The 18436-nt window shown below is 39.9% G+C and overlaps 1 protein-coding gene and 2 non-coding genes across 3 annotated transcripts; 2 read left to right on the top strand and 1 right to left on the bottom strand.

Moving 5' to 3' along the window:
- The first annotated feature begins 1129 nt into the window (after nucleotides 1-1129).
- Nucleotides 1130-15311, top strand: sdr42e2 (short chain dehydrogenase/reductase family 42E, member 2). The gene is made up of 12 exons (XM_031312964.2): nucleotides 1130-1988; nucleotides 2722-3157; nucleotides 5074-5169; nucleotides 7328-7385; nucleotides 7539-7657; nucleotides 9069-9144; nucleotides 10560-10645; nucleotides 11785-11922; nucleotides 12356-12421; nucleotides 12609-12672; nucleotides 12794-12867; nucleotides 14918-15311. The coding sequence occupies exons 1-12, from the start codon at nucleotides 1981-1983 to the stop codon at nucleotides 15164-15166; spliced, it is 1470 nt and encodes a 489-aa protein (XP_031168824.1). The 5' UTR covers nucleotides 1130-1980; the 3' UTR covers nucleotides 15167-15311.
- On the top strand, nucleotides 13037-13236 carry LOC116059759. The gene has a single exon (XR_004896291.1). It is a non-coding gene; the product is annotated as a U2 spliceosomal RNA (small nuclear RNA).
- A 587-nt stretch (nucleotides 15312-15898) lies between the features above and the next one.
- Nucleotides 15899-15980, bottom strand: trnal-uag. Its single transcript has one exon. It is a non-coding gene; the product is annotated as a tRNA-Leu (tRNA).
- Nucleotides 15981-18436: the final 2456 nt, after the last annotated feature.

Here is an 18436-nt window from a genome sequence, read left to right as displayed (position 1 = left end):
ATTGGGACTTTAGCTTATTCACCGTATCCCCCAGAGTTAGATAAGTCGATACATACCCTTCTCATCTCTGTGCGTGCTGTAACGCTGTCTGACAGCTCCACCGGTAGCTTAGCCTAGCACAGAGCATGCAGGTGAATGGTTCCAGTAATCCTACTGCTCCGAATTGTGACAAAAGTGACAAAATAACGGCAACATGTTCCTATTTACATGTTGTGATTTGTAGAGTCACAGCGTGTACAAAAAACAACGTAACATGAGACATAGCCATCTTTTAACCGTAAACAAACCGGGAACTATATTCTCAGACAGGTTTGCTGCAAAGCAAATCATTCCGCCCAAGTACTATATTCTTCCGCCTGAGAATATAGTTCCTGGTTTGTTTACGGTTAGAAGATGGCTGTGTCTCATGTTACGTTGTTTTTTGTACACGCTGTGACTCTACAAATCACAACATGTAAATAGGAACAAGTTGGCGTTATTTTGTCACTTATTGGGAGCAGTAGGATTGCTGGAACCATTCACCTGCATGTTATGTGCTGGCCTGATGCCGCTGGAACCGTCAGACAGCCTTACAGCACGCACGGAGATGAGAAGGGTATGTATCGACTTATCTAACTCTGGGGGTTACGGTGAATAAGCTAAATTCCCAATAAGTCGGCGTGTTCCTTTAACTTTGCACACAATATATCTTGCTGCAGACTGGCACATATTTCTTTTTTTTTTTTTTGTTTACCTTAAATGACCCGATGGCCTTTCCTCTTGACCTACCCTCAAGATAAACTTTAGAATTTTAGCCCTTAAGTCTCTAATTTCAAAATCCTCAGTATCTTTTACACTCTGACTTTTTATTGCCTTTGGATTAGAATTAACAGCACCACTTTTTGACAAGTCACCCCTTATAAAGGGTCTATACCAGGGGCCGGTCCAGAGGGGGAAGGAAGTTGGCTTGTTACAGAACCTCGGTATAAAGTGACTGTTAGCATTTATTGGTGGAAAGTCAAACAAACAAAAAGTGATGCAAAACAACTACAAAGTGTTGCTAAATGTCCACAATGGGAATCAAAATGACCACAAATCTGAGTGTCTTGTTCCCATTTATGGATGGCAGACCTTTAACATGTCTGTGTCCAGGGGCCTGTTGTCTCATACATCTGTCCGTGGCTGTAGGCTATTTATTGATATAGTTTCATATCAGATTATTTAAAGGGGTCTAGTTTATTTGACATGAATTTATTACACAGAATTAACAATGTAACTGTAGCCATGAGTAAAAGTGACCCGTCCCTCTATTTGTCTCCCTCCCAGCCAGCCACCGTAGCTCCTCCCACTTCCTTATTTCCAATTTCAAATAGCCTACTCATGAGCCTACTTTCCCCTCCATGACTTCACCAGCCCCACCAACGGCCAACGCAAATGTAATCATCTTTACTGTCATTGAACCATTAATATTATGTAGCCTAGTATTTTATCAGCTTGTAATTAAAATACAATATTGTTCTTTTAATAGCTTAATTATTGTCTATTTTACCTGACGTTAGGCCTATTTGTTTAAACTTGTTTCTTTTTTATATAGCCTTAAAAATGAAATATTGTAGCCTGGCCTACTCTTGGGAGCAATCCTTGTCTCTACTTTTGTTGACTGCCAACTGTATTGAATCTGTGGGGTTAAGCTGGTTATTTCACTTTAATGTGAAGTTAAAGGGAACCACATTAAAGGTACTTGGGCACTTAATAACATGGAAGGTTGCTGCTTGTCCACCTGATGGTATAGGAGCTGGAAACACGATCCTCACTGCCACGGGGCTGCGCGCTGCGTCCTGTATCCAGACATTACGGTAGGAGGGTCCTCCTCAGGCGAAGGTGCAGGGGATGAAATGGGTCGCGTCAGGAGCCACCACGAGAGGAAAGGGCAGGTAGCCTATAGACTGAATTATTCCATGAGCTAACGAGCACAGGTATGGATGTGAGAGATCGAAAGGAATGTTAAGGTAAGTTAATTCATTTGAGTATTAGGAAAGTTTAAAGTGTAGCCTACTAATCAATCTAATCTAACGAATTATTCATCACTTTGAATCCTGCTAAATGTCTAATTAGCTGATTCGTTTTGGAGAAAAATACAGAAGAGGTTTTGCTTAATAGGTGGCGTGAAGTTATAGGATTTGTATATTACTAACTCAGACCTTACAATGGAGTAATACACCTTACTGGTGAATATTGTACATGCATTCATTCGTAATTTCTTCGTGAGAGTGTCATGGATAAGTTGTAGGCTCTCATGCAAAGTGTCCATCAGGTTATTAGGTTATTGTGTTTACTAGTAAAATGCCCGTTGAAAACGGGCCGATTGCTTAGCCTGTGGTATTGCTGCTTGTATAATTCTCCAAAACCAAATTGTACCCCAAAATAACTTACAGAAGGACCCCAAACCACTTAATATGCAACTCCACTGTATAACCTACTACTGACTCTACAGTGTACTTCTATAGGCCTATCAGAGAAGGACATTGTAGGCCTACTAGCCTACTATATTTACCTGAGAACGGGGCAGATTCAGAATGTAATCACAAAATATCACAATTAAAATGTGGAGTAATCGGACAGTTGCCTCATGGACTCATGGAAGTGCGCTACCCACCCGGCCCGTTATGAGAGCTAATCAGCACATGCGTTAATCAACCACCAGAACCGGCAACTTTTTAGTGTTGTCTTTTTTGTCATCAGGACATCTATGGAGCTGTGCGGTCCCAACATGAGTGAGACTGGAGGCTCTCTCTGCCAGATGAAGCAGCTTCCCTGCCACAGTGTACCCCTTTGTCGCCTGCAGGCCAGCGGGCACCACATGCGCAACTCCCCCCACCAGCCATGGCTCAACCACCCGGCCCCGGCCGTGGCCTCCAGCCCGGCCGTGGCCACCCGCTACAGGGTAAGTGGAGCCGTGGCAGCCAGCTGCAGCAACCCAGAGTGTGTGGTCTCCAGACTGGGAGAGGAGGCAGCACTGGCACGACGCGTCTCCACAGGGAAGGTGGTGGTGACAGGAGGAGGGGGATACTTTGGGTTCAGGCTAGGGAGAGAACTGGCCAGTCAGGGGATGTCGGTGATCCTTGTGGACATTAACAAGCCTCCCTGTGATATCCCTGATGGAGCGATCTTCTATCAGGTATGGGACAATTGAGAGATAGCTGACTCTGTGAAGAAGATATTTGTTTGAAATCCTGCTATTATACCGATTAATAGTTCTCTATTTTTCCAATTTCCCTGCATTTTACGTAATAACTTTGCCCTGAATACAAAAATGGCTTTCCAGCCAATGCTCTGATAGCAGGACACCCAACACTGACAACTGGCAATGATTATTCACCCATGCAGCTGTGGATCCATTTTCTTAATTTATGGCATTTTGCCCAATAATACTGTCCTTTCACTGCTACTTCTTTTACATGTTTAGCATAGATATGTTAGGCCCTCTACGACACTGTGATAAAGAGCTGTCAATAAATGGACCTCATATTAAAGGCCTAATGTGTGCCAAATGGTTTCGTTGCTGAATATGGGACTTTAAAGAACCAGTAAGCTTATGAAATCCTCTTCTTGTGAACTACCACTCAGAATGATGCAGAATATGGCAGGAATATGAATTACATTCACCATCGCATAGTTTGTGAAAAGGAACAGAATTAGAGCTTAGATCTTGCCCAAAAAATCAAGCCCGACCCTACCCGAGCCCGTGCACGTTGCGTCCGAGCCCGGCCCGGCCCGACACACTGTAATTATGAGCCCGAGCCCGATTTAAACCCGACCATTTTTTAATACGTGGGCCGTTATAACTGACGTTCTCAACTACAATTCCGAGTTGTTTGAACTACAGAAATCTGTTTAGAATTATCTTAATAAATACAGTTAATGCAACAAGGATGAAGCATGTAAACTGCGCTGTTTGTTTATTCAGAATGGAATGGATAGCAAATGGATCCGAATGAGAAACGTAAAAAAAAAACTCGACCCTAGCTGATCCCTCAGCCGAATAGTGTGGGTAACAAAGCCCTGGAACCATATAGGAGACTTTCTTGTCTCGATCACCTAATTAATACTGTCCTTCGCCACGGTCTGCATGCTGACGCACTGGCCGTGAACAGTGCTGCCGATGGGGGAGACACGATGTAGCACAGTTTACCTCACACTCAAGTCAGTGCAGGACATCTAGGCCTACCCAGAGCTACGGGAGAAGCTGGAGAGGCATAGCTTTCTCCCTACCGAATAAGGCTAATAAAGTAATGATTAAAAAAACACAAATGCTTGATCAATTTACATTTTCAATGAGCAAACCAAAAACTAAATACACATTACATCTTTCTTAAAGTCCTACAGAGTACATTTTCAAAGGACTGTGATCACAAAAATGGTTTATAATTGTGTCTTGTCATAACATATGTATTTAATGCACATTTGTTTTATATTATTTAGATGGAGGTCAATTATAGGCCCTTGTGGGTTGATTTTTTTTTTTTTTAATCTTTCCCTGCAAATAATTTTCGATGTCAGTCTGCTCTTTTGCAGTAAAGACCGGCATCCTCCAGGATGTTTTACTTCTAGCTTTAGTTTGGGTTATACATTACATGACTTAGCCTACACAACTTATACTGCTCCGCGCAGACTTAAATATTAACAGTAGTATCTCCTTGCTTCAGCCAACGTCAGTGTGTCTGTGGTTAGTCTGCATGCTAGCTGGAAACAGACACAGGTGAGTGATCAGCCTCAGAGCGCCAGCTGCTGACTGGGTCAGAGAGGGTGGAGACATGATTCAGGTTTCACCTGCAGGCCTCACTGCACACTTACCTTAATTACAACTGTCCTTTCATAGGATAGATATGGACTCACACATACTCTCACTCATGTCGAAGTGTCCTTGGACAAGACACTTAACCCCAAATTGCTCCCGATGGTTGGCCAGTACGTTGCATGGTAGCCTGCTGCCATCGTGTGTGAGTGTGTGCATGTGAATGGGTTAATTAGACTAGTGTCCTCAGAGCTGGCATTAATTAATTAAGGGTAATATTTCTTCCTTCTTTCTTACAGAGTGACATCCGGGACTATTCTTCCCTCTATAAGGTGTGTGAAGGGGTCGACTGTATATTCCACACAGCGTCTTACGGCATGTCTGGACCAGAACAGGTGACTTCCCTTCATATCGTCTTTAGCGTCTTTTCAGCACTTAATCAGTCAAACAAAGGTCAGAGAAACAGAGACTGTATGTAGGGAGGGTGTTCATGGAATGATGAAGAGCATTCATTCAACATTTATTTTCACTCAGAAAGACACATTGAATGCTTTTTACTTAATCAGTGAATTAATTACTTATGTACTTATAGTAAATGAGTTCTCTAAGCCTCAAAGTCCTTTTTAAATCATTAACCCTTCTATTAGCCTTGGGATCAATTTGACCACATTCAAGCTAGTCAACAAAGAGACGAAGTACCTGGCACATAATGTTGGGTAATCATTTTAATTACACTAATTTTCTGGAGTTTTAAATTGCTGGGGTCAAATTGAACCCAATGATAACAGATGTTGATGAAGAAGTACATTTGAGGATAACAGGAGGCTTTAATGACACTTTCCAAACTCAATATTTATTGCAGGAATCAGCAGCTGTAGCCAATCTGCAGAACAAGTTTAATAAGTACCAGTCACCATTGTGAGAAGTGAAGATGCATACACTGTTGGTCTATTTAGTAGAGGTTTATGAATAAATAAGAGCCATTGTTGTTCTCTTCTTACATATAGAAGAGCACTCCACCGATTTAGCATTGCAGTCCTTTTTAACATCCACACTTTTTTATTCCACACATTTTTCTTCCTTGTCAAATCCTTGCGCCTACATTACCCACAATGCAACTTGTACGCAAACAATAGGCTCACGAAATGAGCTGCGCCTTGCCTGTAAAGTGGACGGGCGGTGATGAAAAGCTGCGGCCAAGTCGGACAGTTTCCAGCCATTTCAAGCAGCCCGCAGTCTGTTCAGGAAGTAACAGAAACACCAGGGTCCGATTCCGATTTATTAAATGTTAGCAGACCCGTATATTAGTTTGTACGCAGACTCCAATTGTTTTGATTATGACAGAGTAGCCTGTTAAATACTCTACTGTTGCTAATGTTAATAACAACAGACTGTAGATGATCTGTAATCTGAATGTATTTAGTCTCTATGACTATTAAATGTCACTATCAGCCACACATGTATTAGATCAACAGAATGAATCTTCAAATCATACAAATATCAATCTAAATCTCTTCAATTCAACAACAATAAAAAATGTATATCAAACGTCATATTGTTGAGTCAATTCTGAGCCAATCAGCTATTAGATCAGCTGAGAGCCAGGCATTTCCCATCATGCCCTAGGTCTTGCAGTCGGTGAAGAGCAACTGTGGCGCGTGTCTCTAAAAACGGCGGACACCTTGATCTGTTGCCCATGTGTGCATGACATCAGAGCAAGTTGGAATCAAGTCGAACACAAATCTAACCGGCATTCATTGGGCGACAATCGCGGTGATCTATTCTGCGCAGGCCTGGCTGATCTCGAACGAGCCTTTTAAAGTGACCGCCCACTTTTTTTACAGTTCCGGTTCGGAAGTGAGTTTCCCATTCATTCACTCCATTGGCGTTTCAGAAAATCCCTTTAGCCTATACTGAGTTTTAAGCCACCGGAACTATCCCGTAAATGAAACGTCGTTGACATAGACTATGCTAGTAGTGGCTAATGTAGGGCTACATAAGTCTCACTTCTTTCTAACTCCACACCTCCAGATTTATTTCATTTTCAAACTTGTAGTCTTTATCCCCAACTGACGCTGACTCAAATGACATCACTTGAGGCAGTCTATCATATTGAATAGATGGAGCCACAAAAGGCTTTATACTACTTTTTTCACGTTGCATAGTACTTCCCAACACCTGTTAACAGACCGATGTGTTCCCCTTTAAGGCTGACCTTTTCCACTGACTGTTTCAAGGTTTTTTTGTACACAAAGAAGTGTAAACAAATACACTAATACAGGGACAAACCTCCCTGCTAAAATCTCACTACAGTTACTCTCCGTTTTGCTGGCTTGTTGGTGTGTGTATGAGAGATGTAAGATGAAGGGGTTTTGTAATATCTGCCAGGAGCTATCAACCAACATGATGACAAAACAATGCTGATTAGGATTTCTGTAATCATGCAATAACCCAATCTGAGGTGTACATAAGCTGCTTACAGCATAGAAAGACACAGGAGGTGAAAATAAGAGATGTATTAACCTCATCATTATTATTCTATTTGTCTGCCAGCTGAGGAAAGAGCAGGTGGAGTCAGTCAATGTTGAAGGGACCAATAATGTCATAAACGGTAAGGATTCTCGTAACAATTATCTTATTTGTCATAATCCCACATACACTGTGATAAATACAGTGTATATTTACAGATTTCAAATATAATTTGAAATCTGTAGATACTTACAAGTCATCATAAAAGGGCACTTGACACACTGCTTTCTTTCAGTGTGTAAGGAGAGGAGCATCCCCAGGCTTGTGTACACCAGTACCATCAATGTGGTGTTTGCTGGGAAACCAATTGAGGAGGGTGATGAGGTCTCAGTGCCGTATGTGCCCCCCGACGTAGTGAGTAAAAAAACAACTAATTTATCAAACTTATTATTGCAGTGGTGGAATGTAACTAAGTACTTCTACCCAAGTACTGTACATAAGTGCAATGAAGTACTTGTACTTTACTTGAGTGTTTCCATTTTATAATGCATTTATATAACACTATATACTGTAATATTTACACTTTACGCTTTTTTGTCAGACGGAAATATTGTACTTTTTATTCCACTGCATTTACTTAAAGCAGCCATATTATGCTCATTTTCAGGTTCATATTGTATTTTAAGGTTGTACCAGAATAGGTTTACATGGTTTAATTTTCAAAAAACACCATATTTTTGTTGTACTGCACCGCTCTCTCTCACTGCTGCAGATCCTCTTTTCAGCTGGTCTCTGTTTTAGCTACAGAGTGAGACCTCTTTTCTTCTTCTTCTTCTGTACTATCTTTGATTGCACTTGCACATGCCCAGTAGCTCAGATGTAGATCATGTCAGCTAGCTAGCTCCATAGACAGTAAAAGAAAGGCTGTTTCTACAACTTCGGTCAGTTACAAGGCAGGATTAGCTGGGAGACTTCTAAATGAGGGCGCACATGTAAGTAGTTCTTTTGTAGATTATGGTGAACTTGTGTGTGTTGTAGCAGTGCTTTGCTATTGAGAACGAGGTAGCATGCTAGCGTTAGCATGCTAGCGTTAGCATTAGCGTTAGCATGCTAACGCTACGAGCTAATGGTTGCGGTTAGCCTGCTCGTTTCGGCTTGTGACGTCACAAGCCGTGCCGATTTTGAACAGCTCACCCAGAGACTGAAGACAGGACACATTCAGAAACCGTATCTCACTCTAAACAGCATGGATGGATTTTTTTCAACGTTTGTATGTGTGTGGAAGCACCAGAGACACAAAAGAACACCCCAAATCCCAGAAAAAGTGATTTTTTCATAATATGGGCACTTTAATAACTTTAGTTAATTCCAAACATAATCAACAGATAAATTATGAGGTAGTATTATAGATAACTGTAATCTACCTAATAATCAGTTGAAATCAGCCCGCATTTAGCAGATGCAACATTAAAGTGATGAACACATTAATGCATCACTATTTATAATCCAATAATTTAATATACTATATTATATACATTATTTTATAATGGGCTAATTACATTTCATGCTAATGCATTTTGAATGCAGGACTTTTACTTGTAACAGAGTATTTTTACACTATGGTTCTTTTACTTAAGTAAAAGATCTGAGTACTACTTTTATGTCAATTGAAATGTTACCCATACATTTCTATAAATGTCCTATCTACCGATGTATCACCAAAACCTTAAATGAAGAACACAACAAAAGACCGCTTATAAATGTCCCACACATTTGCCAACAATAATACATTTTCAGTATGCTTCTTTCTTTCTTTCTGTTCCAGCACATCGACCACTACTCCAGAACCAAAGCGATTGCAGAGCAGATGGTCCTCTCAGCCAACGGATGCTCCCTGACAGGTGTGAAACGATCAGTGTGTGCACTGACATCTTCATCACAGCATGACATGAAAAGGGTGCAATTAGAGGAGATTGCAAATGTAGCTTTTGGTTTCTGTGTAAAAATGTGAAAGAGAAAAACTGAAGTGCTGAATGGTTGCCATGGAAACTCAGTGTGCAATCCTGTACAATACCAGTGACCCCAGTTTAAATTTAAAGCTGGACAGGACAGTGTCAGTTTGTAGTGCAGCAGTCACATGACTATTTTACAATTTTCTAATATCTATAATGGGTTTCAAGTTCCACTGCTGTTGCTTACATTAACAGGTGTGAAGCATCCCATTTCATCCTTCAGTGTAGTCTCGCTTTGCCAGACCCTTCTCCAAAGCGTGCTGGAGGAGAGTCTGGCTACTCCACACAGCATTCCGGGATGGGAGGAAAACGTGCTCTGGTTTATTGACATTTCTTTAAACCAATCACAATCGTCTTGGGCGGTGCTAAGCACCAGAGAAAAGCCGCGGTGCCGCTGCAAAATAAGTTTGTAAGGAACTTGTTTTGGTGGAACGTGTACGTTTAAAAGTTGTTTTAGTCGTGCAACCGAAAACTCAGATTGGACAGATAGTCTAGCTAGCTGTCTGGATTTACCCTGCAGAGATCTCAGAAAAGGTTAACCATAGTCCTCATAAATCGACCGGAGTTTAAAATGCCAACACAAAGGAAGCCCAAGGCAACGGATATCCGGCCTAAATGAGGGAAAAAGGAACAATCCTGGAAGTGGAACGTCAAGGATATAGACTACCTTCAGTGTAACGCAACATCCCATCAGTGACCATCACTTTATACATACAATTAAGCTTAGAGCTGTCTCATTACATACTGCGGGTTAAAGTTCATGTATCTCTACAGGAGGATGTGGTTTAAGTTTTTTTTTCCACTGCTCTCTTTATGAGGAGGCAATGGGAAAAAAACTTAAACCACATCCTCCTCTGGCAGAAAGTACTGTACAATTATGAGGTACTTGTCACTGATTTGATAAGTGTAGTTTCTCTTTACTTTTAAAACAGATTTTACGTAAAGTAACATATGATAGAATTATAAAAAATATAATACATTGTTAAAGAGTAAACAAACTTTCCAACCTTTTTGGCTTGTAACCCTGATTTTTCCCTCTAAACTTCTCACGTTTGTATCTAATTACAAGGCGGAAAGAGCTACAATTATCCAATATTATATGATACACTTATATATGATACACAGTGGAAAAAGAGAAACACCAGCATCAGTGAGGATGCCTTTTTTTGCCAAAAATATGAGTGCACTGATGCTAACCACTGTCAAAGTTTGCTCCTAATATAGCTTTGTCCGATATGTAGCATCATATTTAAAACAACACATACATGAATATATTCAGTGAAAGTTGAAATCCTCTCTTGAAGGTGGAGGCCTCGGGCTTCAGACCTGTGTCCTGCGGCCCTGTGGCATCTACGGACCAGAGGAGAGGAGACACCTCCACAGAGTGATGGTGAGAGACTTAATAAAACATATTGTCATATGATAAAGATTCATTTCTTTTTGTGGTGGCACTGGAAAAAATATACATCTTGCAGTATCTTAAGCCTCCCTGGCAGAAGGTGTTCTCCCTGAAGAGTTTACATTATTGATAGAGCTCTCCGGGTGTCCAGTTACAGTCGCCTTTTCTTCTGCTGGAGGGCTGGATGTGGTTGGTTATGTTCTGGGCTTACTGTCCAACACGGGTTTTATACACTGTGTATTGTAGTTTGCCTTTAATCTTATCTACTAGTATGGAGTTAATTTGACATGTTTTGCCTCCAAAACTACAAATTGTATATAATTATGGTTCCAAATCATTAGCATAAAATGAGTAATGATATCTATACGGCCATTAGTTTCAATTTATTACAGTGCTGTATTAAAACAGTTTATATTAGATTTTTGCTATATGATTTAGGTTATTCGTGTCAACTTTCTATGCATTATGTTTTGTTTTTGTTTCACCTTTTAAACTGTCTTTACCCAACATGCATGGTATCCATTTTTTCAGGACAAACGCAGCTATAAGTCTGAATCATTTTGTCAATCTGACAAAGTATAAAGCTGCCAGCAACCCAAAGTACATGGGAAATGACACAAGTGCCTTTTAAAAAAATGTAGTAATCTAATCATTAAAAAATAGTATTATAGAATAGTTCTGGGTTATAAAAACAACTATTTATGTCACACAGATAGCAATAGAAACAAAACTATAATACCATCTATTTACATCTCGTTTTTTTGTGCCATTTTTTAATCAGAGTCTATGGTTGTCTGTAAATCACAAAAAATAAATGAATGAATAATTCAGTTTTAAAATTTTCTTTCAAAAAACGTTTAATAGTCTACACAGATATAAATGAGATCCTGAGTGAAAGCCCTACATTACCACTTTGAACTCGTTTTCTCAGTTTGTCAGTTATCTTACTATTCAGACAAATAGACGGAAGGTGACCCTCTGCATCTTTCCAGTCTCCTGCCAGCATGTTCCGACTGCTTGCCCCCTCTTAGTCCTGCTTTTCAATTCTCAAGCTTGCATGCCAGAGGTTTAACAATCATCTCTCTCTCTCTCTCTCTCTCTCTCTCTCTCTCTCTCTCTCTCTCTCTCAGGTGAATGTGGAGCGCCGGCTGTTCAGTTTCAGGTTTGGTGACCCCCGGGCCAGGATGAACTGGGTACATGTAAATAACCTGGTTCTGGCCCACACGCTGGCAGCCGAGGCTCTCACACTGCAGAGGAGCTGTGTTGCTGTGAGTCAGGGCAAACTGACAACATACATGTGATCAGACTAATAAAGCCACACAGGCCTGAAGACTATTTTTTAAACCTTATTATTTTTGTATTTATCTATTTTTTAGATAACTTTTTGGGGCATTTTCACCTTTATTTGACAGATGACAGTGTAGCGTGTAGGGTGTAGAGATTATGATTTACAACAAAGCTTCAAACCATACTTTATTATTGTTAATAACCTATTTATGACTTGAATATTGTTTATATTTGAAGATGATTAGTCCCTCTAGTCCTGCTACAGTCAACCTTTCTGTTCTCAGTTTAAATAACCCTGTGATTGACCAGGTTGTACATTGCCTCTGGCCAAATGTCAGCTGGGATCAGCTCTATCAATAAATAGTTTAAATAAAGATAATGTATAATGCCTGATTGTTTTCTGTTCTTTTGCAGAGTGGACAGGCCTATTTCATTAATGATGGAGTTTCAGTCAATCTGTTTGAGTGGTTGACACCTTTGGTGAGTTACTCTAAATGATACGGCGGGTCATATTCTATATTTTTGTTATTGTCAGCTAATCTCATGAAAGCACCCAAACCAACAATAAGCAACTGCCTTATTCTTGAAACTTTCAAGGATATTTCACAATTGAATTGCATTTTGTAAAAACTTCAGTACTTCTGTCTGTTTCATGTTACCATTGCAGTTTGAAAAGCTGGGCTACAGCCGACCGTTGATAAACCTGCCTGTTTCACTCGTCTATTTAGCAGGTAGCTCGCCTCTCTTTCTCTTAAATTTGTACACCTTTGTGATATCCTTTATATTGTTTTATTTATTTTCATTTTGCAAGTTAACACCAACTGTCTTTTGTATATTTTCTTCTATTTTCAGCCATCCTGGTTGAATATTTGCATGTAGTTCTGAGACCTGTGATAGAAGTGCCTCTCCTTTTTACCAGAAGTGAGGTAATTATACTTCTTTGTGCCTCTTCTTTTAGGTTTCTTTTAAAACTTTTTTTTTTCTCTCAGACTTCACTCAACTTCCTTATATAAGCTCCTTTATCTGTCTGATCTGAATGAACTGAGTGTAATGTATTTTGGATCATGATGACAGGTCTATAGTTTTGAAAGTTACAACACATCGCTGCCTTTTGGCTAAGAGTTTAATATCTAATATGTCCCAATTTTACACTCTATGATATTTCCTATATAAGGGGACAGCATATGAAATAGATTTTTAGCATCAGGAGTTAAAAAAGGGGCTTGCTCCCTTCACTCCACGCCTCGATCCGGTTTAGTGTTTTTAATGGTGCTGCCAGGAACAGTGCACCCTTCACAGCTGGATAGCTCAGTAGCTAAGAACACTGGCTTTCCCGCCAGAGATCTTGGGACAAGTCTCCAGTAAGATTCTGTGGCTCCCAATGCTATACAAGCACTAATCTTGTAAATCACTTTGGATAAAAGCGTCAGCTAAATAAAAATGTAACACTCTGGAGCGGGTTTTGATGCATGCATTTGTCCCTCCCTAATTGAAAGTATGTGTCTTGTGTGTTGGAGATAGGTTACCTGTCACGAGTAGATTCTTTTTTAAGTATGTCCCACAACAGTGAAGACAGACTTCATTAGGCCGGGTATTTTCCTATGAGCCACCCTGCTCTCCTCCCTTGTCTGACGCTATCTCTTGTGCATAAATTATGGAAAACCAAAGGGAGCCTTTAATGAATTAAAAAAATTGGCAGATAATGAAATACCAAAGTTCCCATAGTCACTGGAAGCATTTTAATACTATCTGCTGGTCTGACTACTATTAAAAAACAAAAGAATAGTATGTATATGTATCAGGATCAGGGAAGTTTGCAGTAATCCTGCCTGGGGAGACCTTTATGATGCATCTTGAGGAGCCTCCTGTAAAGTCCTCATGAATGTGTGATGAGACAGAAATCTAAGCTGAGCCCATGGGCCTGCACCTGGAGCTCATTCTGTCAGACAGCTGCTGGCCCGGGGATCGATGATTGTCCTGTGAATAAAACATAGCTGTGGGTGACATCAGCACAGTGGCTGTTGCTATGGTGAGTGGGGTCGGACAGCCTCCTGGCTGGGCTCAAATGGTCCTGCCAACTCTTGCTGTAGGTTAAGCCATCGTGTGACACGCAGAGGAGGTTTCCTCTCACCTTTAAATTCCAGGTCTGCAAACACATGAAGGAAGAAGCACATATGTGTTACTCCTATATAAGTAACGTTCGCTGTGCTCAGCTGTTTTAAGAAATTGTTTATCCTAAACCACAGACAGGTTAGGGATGGCGGTATATTTTTTAATATATATACCGTATACCGTATAAAAAGGCACTCTACATCACTACCACATCAGCAACATCACAAACTACATACTGTGTCATGAGTTCAGGACGGTAATGCTTGTGGCAGTGAATTACTTTTAAATGCTGAATCATCTCAAATTGGGGGAAATTAAAGGCAATAAAAAGGCACAGCTACCAGAGGGAGATAAATATAATCAGGATGATTGTCAAGTCAGACAGGATGAGCAGGACTCAGTGTGTCCAACAATGATTAAAAAAAAAGGTAAATCAATACACAACAACCTGGCATGAGTCACACAGAGGAGATCTTTTGTAAAAGGTGTGTGCTGATTGAAGCAGTTTTACGTCATGAGCGAAGAAAAACTGGTTTGTGTGGGAGGATGACCAGATAAGATGGGATGTAGCTTTTAGGAACCCTTTTTGTCTCACTGTGTCTGTTTAAACTCTTCTCTCACTTCACATGCAGACACCTTATCCCAGAAGGGTAAGAAGATGCCGTAACTGGAGGCATCCATCAGTCACAGGCTTTCAGGCTGTAAAACCAAGTTTGCCAAATTGAGTTTAATCTGAACCATTGGCCTGACAGTATGACATTTGACTTGTCCTGGACTTCTCTGCAACAGCTTTAGGAGCTTCCAGACATGATTCCTGTCTTGATAAAACATTTGTACAAATAACACAAATGTCTTCCACTGCAGGTGAGGAGCATAGCTGTGAGCCACACCTTCAAGATCGACAAGGCCCGTCAAGAGCTGGGTTACTGTCCAAAGCCCTACAGCCTGACGGACTCTGTGGAGCAGTACCTGAAGTCCAGACAGCCTCGCTCCAGCTTGGCTCTTTTCAGCCTCTCCTGGACCTCCCAGCAGCCTCAACACCTCCTGCTGCTGCTGCTGATGGGTCTCAGCCTGCTGCTACTGATGCTATCCTGCATATTCTGTCAGAACTAAACTATACTCACTGGGAAAGTACTGGATGGACAGCTGCACAATAAGCTGTTTCAAATTTGTTTGGAATTTAAATGTTTGATGGTGTATTCTCACCACATGTGACTTATTAATGAAGCCCATCAGATGCAATAAAATATGCTTCTTGATGTTGGTATATATCTGTCTGATTTCCAAATGATGAAAACTGAATCGTGTGAATGTTATTGATTTATCTACAGATTGAAGTTATGATTTCATTAAAAAAAATCTAACTTTGTACTACAAATATTATAATTTTAAATGATTGTATTTAAAGTACGTTTCCAGGTGTTGTGATAAAGATTTGTTGTGATTTGCACATCTTTAGTTTAATTTATTAGTAATTTTGTACACTTTTAGAAATAAAAGCATTATCAATGAGTAACTACAATAAGTGCATTCATTTTCAAGTTTCACCTTTCCTGTACTTTAATGAAAAGCATAATTTTTAGTTGAAAATCCAGATCTATGAAATTTAAAGTGTAACACAGCCCACTTTGAGTAACATGGTATTTTGCACCTGCAGCATGCAGGCTGCCACTAGAGTGTGCTCTTGCACTGCCAAAGATTTTCCCTGTGGCCTGTAATATTCTGTAGCAGCGAAATGAGCCATACAGGCCTATGTGCATAGTGTGTTCACGTAACTAAGTTTTTAAGTGTTTGCTAACTTATTATGTGCATAATTCGGAGTCTATCAATAAAATGAAAAGATTATGGCAGCGGTGGGATTCGAACCCACGCCATCGAAATGACTGGAGCCTAAATCCAGCGCCTTAGACCACTCGGCCACGCTACCTCTACTCGGCTCCATTACAATGTACAATTAAATAACCAAAGTATTTACTAGTTATACGAAATTCTATAGATAATTAAATAGCTACTTCCCAAGTAAGTACCCAAAATCGATATTTAATGTAACAAACTAATGCTAAATATTGTTCCTGAAAAATGTCGCTGTTCATGTAGGCTATAATTTGGGATATAAAATAGTGATTTGAGGCAAGCCAGTAATTTTGATTTTTGAAAACATGAGGGTGCACTGCAGAGACAGCCACTGCTTGTGAAATTGTGGTCTGGCCAGTCTATGGGTCTGGTAGACTTCCACCATGAGCAGAGAAAGAGAGAGAGAGAGAGAGAGAGAGAGAGAGAGAGAGAGAGAGAGAGAGAGAGAGAGAGAGAGAGAGAGAGAGAGCGAGAGAGAGAGAGAGTAAAATGGTATCACATTCATGCATGCCATAGTGGTGTCACCGTCACATTTACTCTCACCACCTCCCATAAATTTGTCAGAGCATCTTTTATGTAGCGTACCCCTCAAATGCCCTTATTGGAGAAGGATCTGTAGGTAACGTTACTCTTACAGCAAGTTTGTAATTGTTGATATGTAACTACTACTGCTGCTATAGTTTATTTTCTGCGTCCGTTTAGGCTACTGCTAACCAAGCTAGCTACTCTACTAGCTAACTGTGTGAGGCGTTATTTTACTGTTGGACTGAGTCTTTTTACTTTTGTTCTTGTGGACTCTATGTGTATGTCTATTAAATGAAATAGTGCGTTAATTACTTCCAGTGGTGACTTAATCTTTCACTGCTGAAACGTTGCTAATTGCTGCCATGAGAGACAATGTAACTAATTTGACAGCTAATCTATCCTTTTGTAAATGTAGTTTCCTACAGATTTATTTTTACATTATGTTTGGTCTAACTCCTGTGACAGACCTTTGCTGATTGCTATGCTAATGCTTCGTAAGATTTATGCCTGTATGCTTATATAATGGTCTTGCCAAGACATGTCCCCTTTAGGCAAACTGGTATGCAATCCCCTTGTTTGGAGGTTTATTGGATTTGAAAGAAGGGTGGGTTATGCAAAATGTAATTATGAAAAGACACAAAGCCCCATTAATTGTTTGATAGGCCATAGAGTACACTGGGGGATGGAGGTCTTGAAAAATGAGGAGTCCTCTGGGTTCTGTGGGAAAGAAAATGCTTCACTGCTGTTATGGTACGGTGGCCCTGAAGTGCAAATCACAACAGCAATTAGAAAAACGCAACAACAAATCATAAAACACAACGGCAAAAATTAAAACACGACACCAAATATGAAAACACAACAGCAAATCTGAAAACACGACAGCAAATAGGAAAACAAAACGGCAAATAGGAAAACACGACAGCAAATAGGAAAACACGACAGCAAATAGGAAAACAAAACGGACGGACAGTGTGTCTGTCCAATCAGGAGGGTCCGTCCTCTGCTAGATAGGCCCTACCTTTTCTGGTAGAAGTTAATGCTGTTGTGTTTTGTGATTTGTTGAAGTGTTTTCATGTTTGTTGTCGTGTTTTCCTATTTGCTGTCGTGTTTTCCTATTTGCTGTCGTGTTTTCCTATTTGCTGTTGTGTTTTCATATTTGCTCTCGTTTTTTTCTATTTGTCGTTTTGTTTTCCTATTTGCTGTTGTGTTTTCCTATTTGCCGTTTTGTTTTCCTATTTGCTGTCGTGTTTTCCTATTTGCCGTTGTGTTTTATGATTTGTTGAAGTGTTTTCATATTTGCCGTTTTGTTTTCCTATTTGCCGTTGTGTTTTATGATTTGTTGTTGCGTTTTTCTTATTGCTGTTGTGATTTGCACTTCAGGGCCACCACAGTTATGTGTTCTTTATTTGTTTTTACAACACACTGCAGGGAGGACAGGCTAAAACATCTCAAATCACCACAAACAAATGATGTAGTGATGCTATCTCACTTGCTACAGTGTCCACAATTCAGCTTTTATTGTAGATGCATGCACTGATGATGTCAGAGTTCGGACATGAAGAAAACTTAACAGGCTCTTGCATCAATGTTTTTAATACTTAGAAGAGTTTCACAGCTTCAAAACAGCATATTGTTAAATGCCATACTAATTTATATTGTATTTAAGTACATCAGCATTGTCCATTAAGCATCTTCTTTGACATGAGCATCACATCACATGGAAAGTGAAAGTAAATTGACAACCTCATAACTCAAACCTAAAAATTTAACTTTTTATTGACGTCTTTCCATTGTTTATGGTAACCTGAGCAACACAATTCAGTTCTATATTAAGAGCATGAAATGTCCAAGTCAGAAGAAATATTACGACAATTTTAAGCAAAGAAGTATATCGAGACAATCTCATCTGCCCAATCTGCTCAGCAAATGTAACCACAAAGAAAATAAATATAATTTAATCTTTACTAAACTTTTTTTTTTTTTAAATAAATAAAAAGTAAAATG

The sequence above is a fragment of the Sander lucioperca genome, chromosome 21, assembly GCF_008315115.2.
Source record: "Sander lucioperca isolate FBNREF2018 chromosome 21, SLUC_FBN_1.2, whole genome shotgun sequence".
NCBI lineage: Eukaryota > Metazoa > Chordata > Actinopteri > Perciformes > Percidae > Sander > Sander lucioperca.
This window is presented reverse-complemented; position numbering and strand designations above follow the sequence as displayed.

Excerpts from the sequence above, each read along its gene's own strand:
- sdr42e2 (XM_031312964.2), top strand. Across the intron at positions 7,658-9,068 it reads CGTATGTGCCCCCCGACGTA|CACATCGACCACTACTCCAG; the intron begins GTGAGTAAAAAA and ends TTTCTGTTCCAG. Across the intron at positions 12,422-12,608 it reads TTGAGTGGTTGACACCTTTG|TTTGAAAAGCTGGGCTACAG; the intron begins GTGAGTTACTCT and ends TTACCATTGCAG.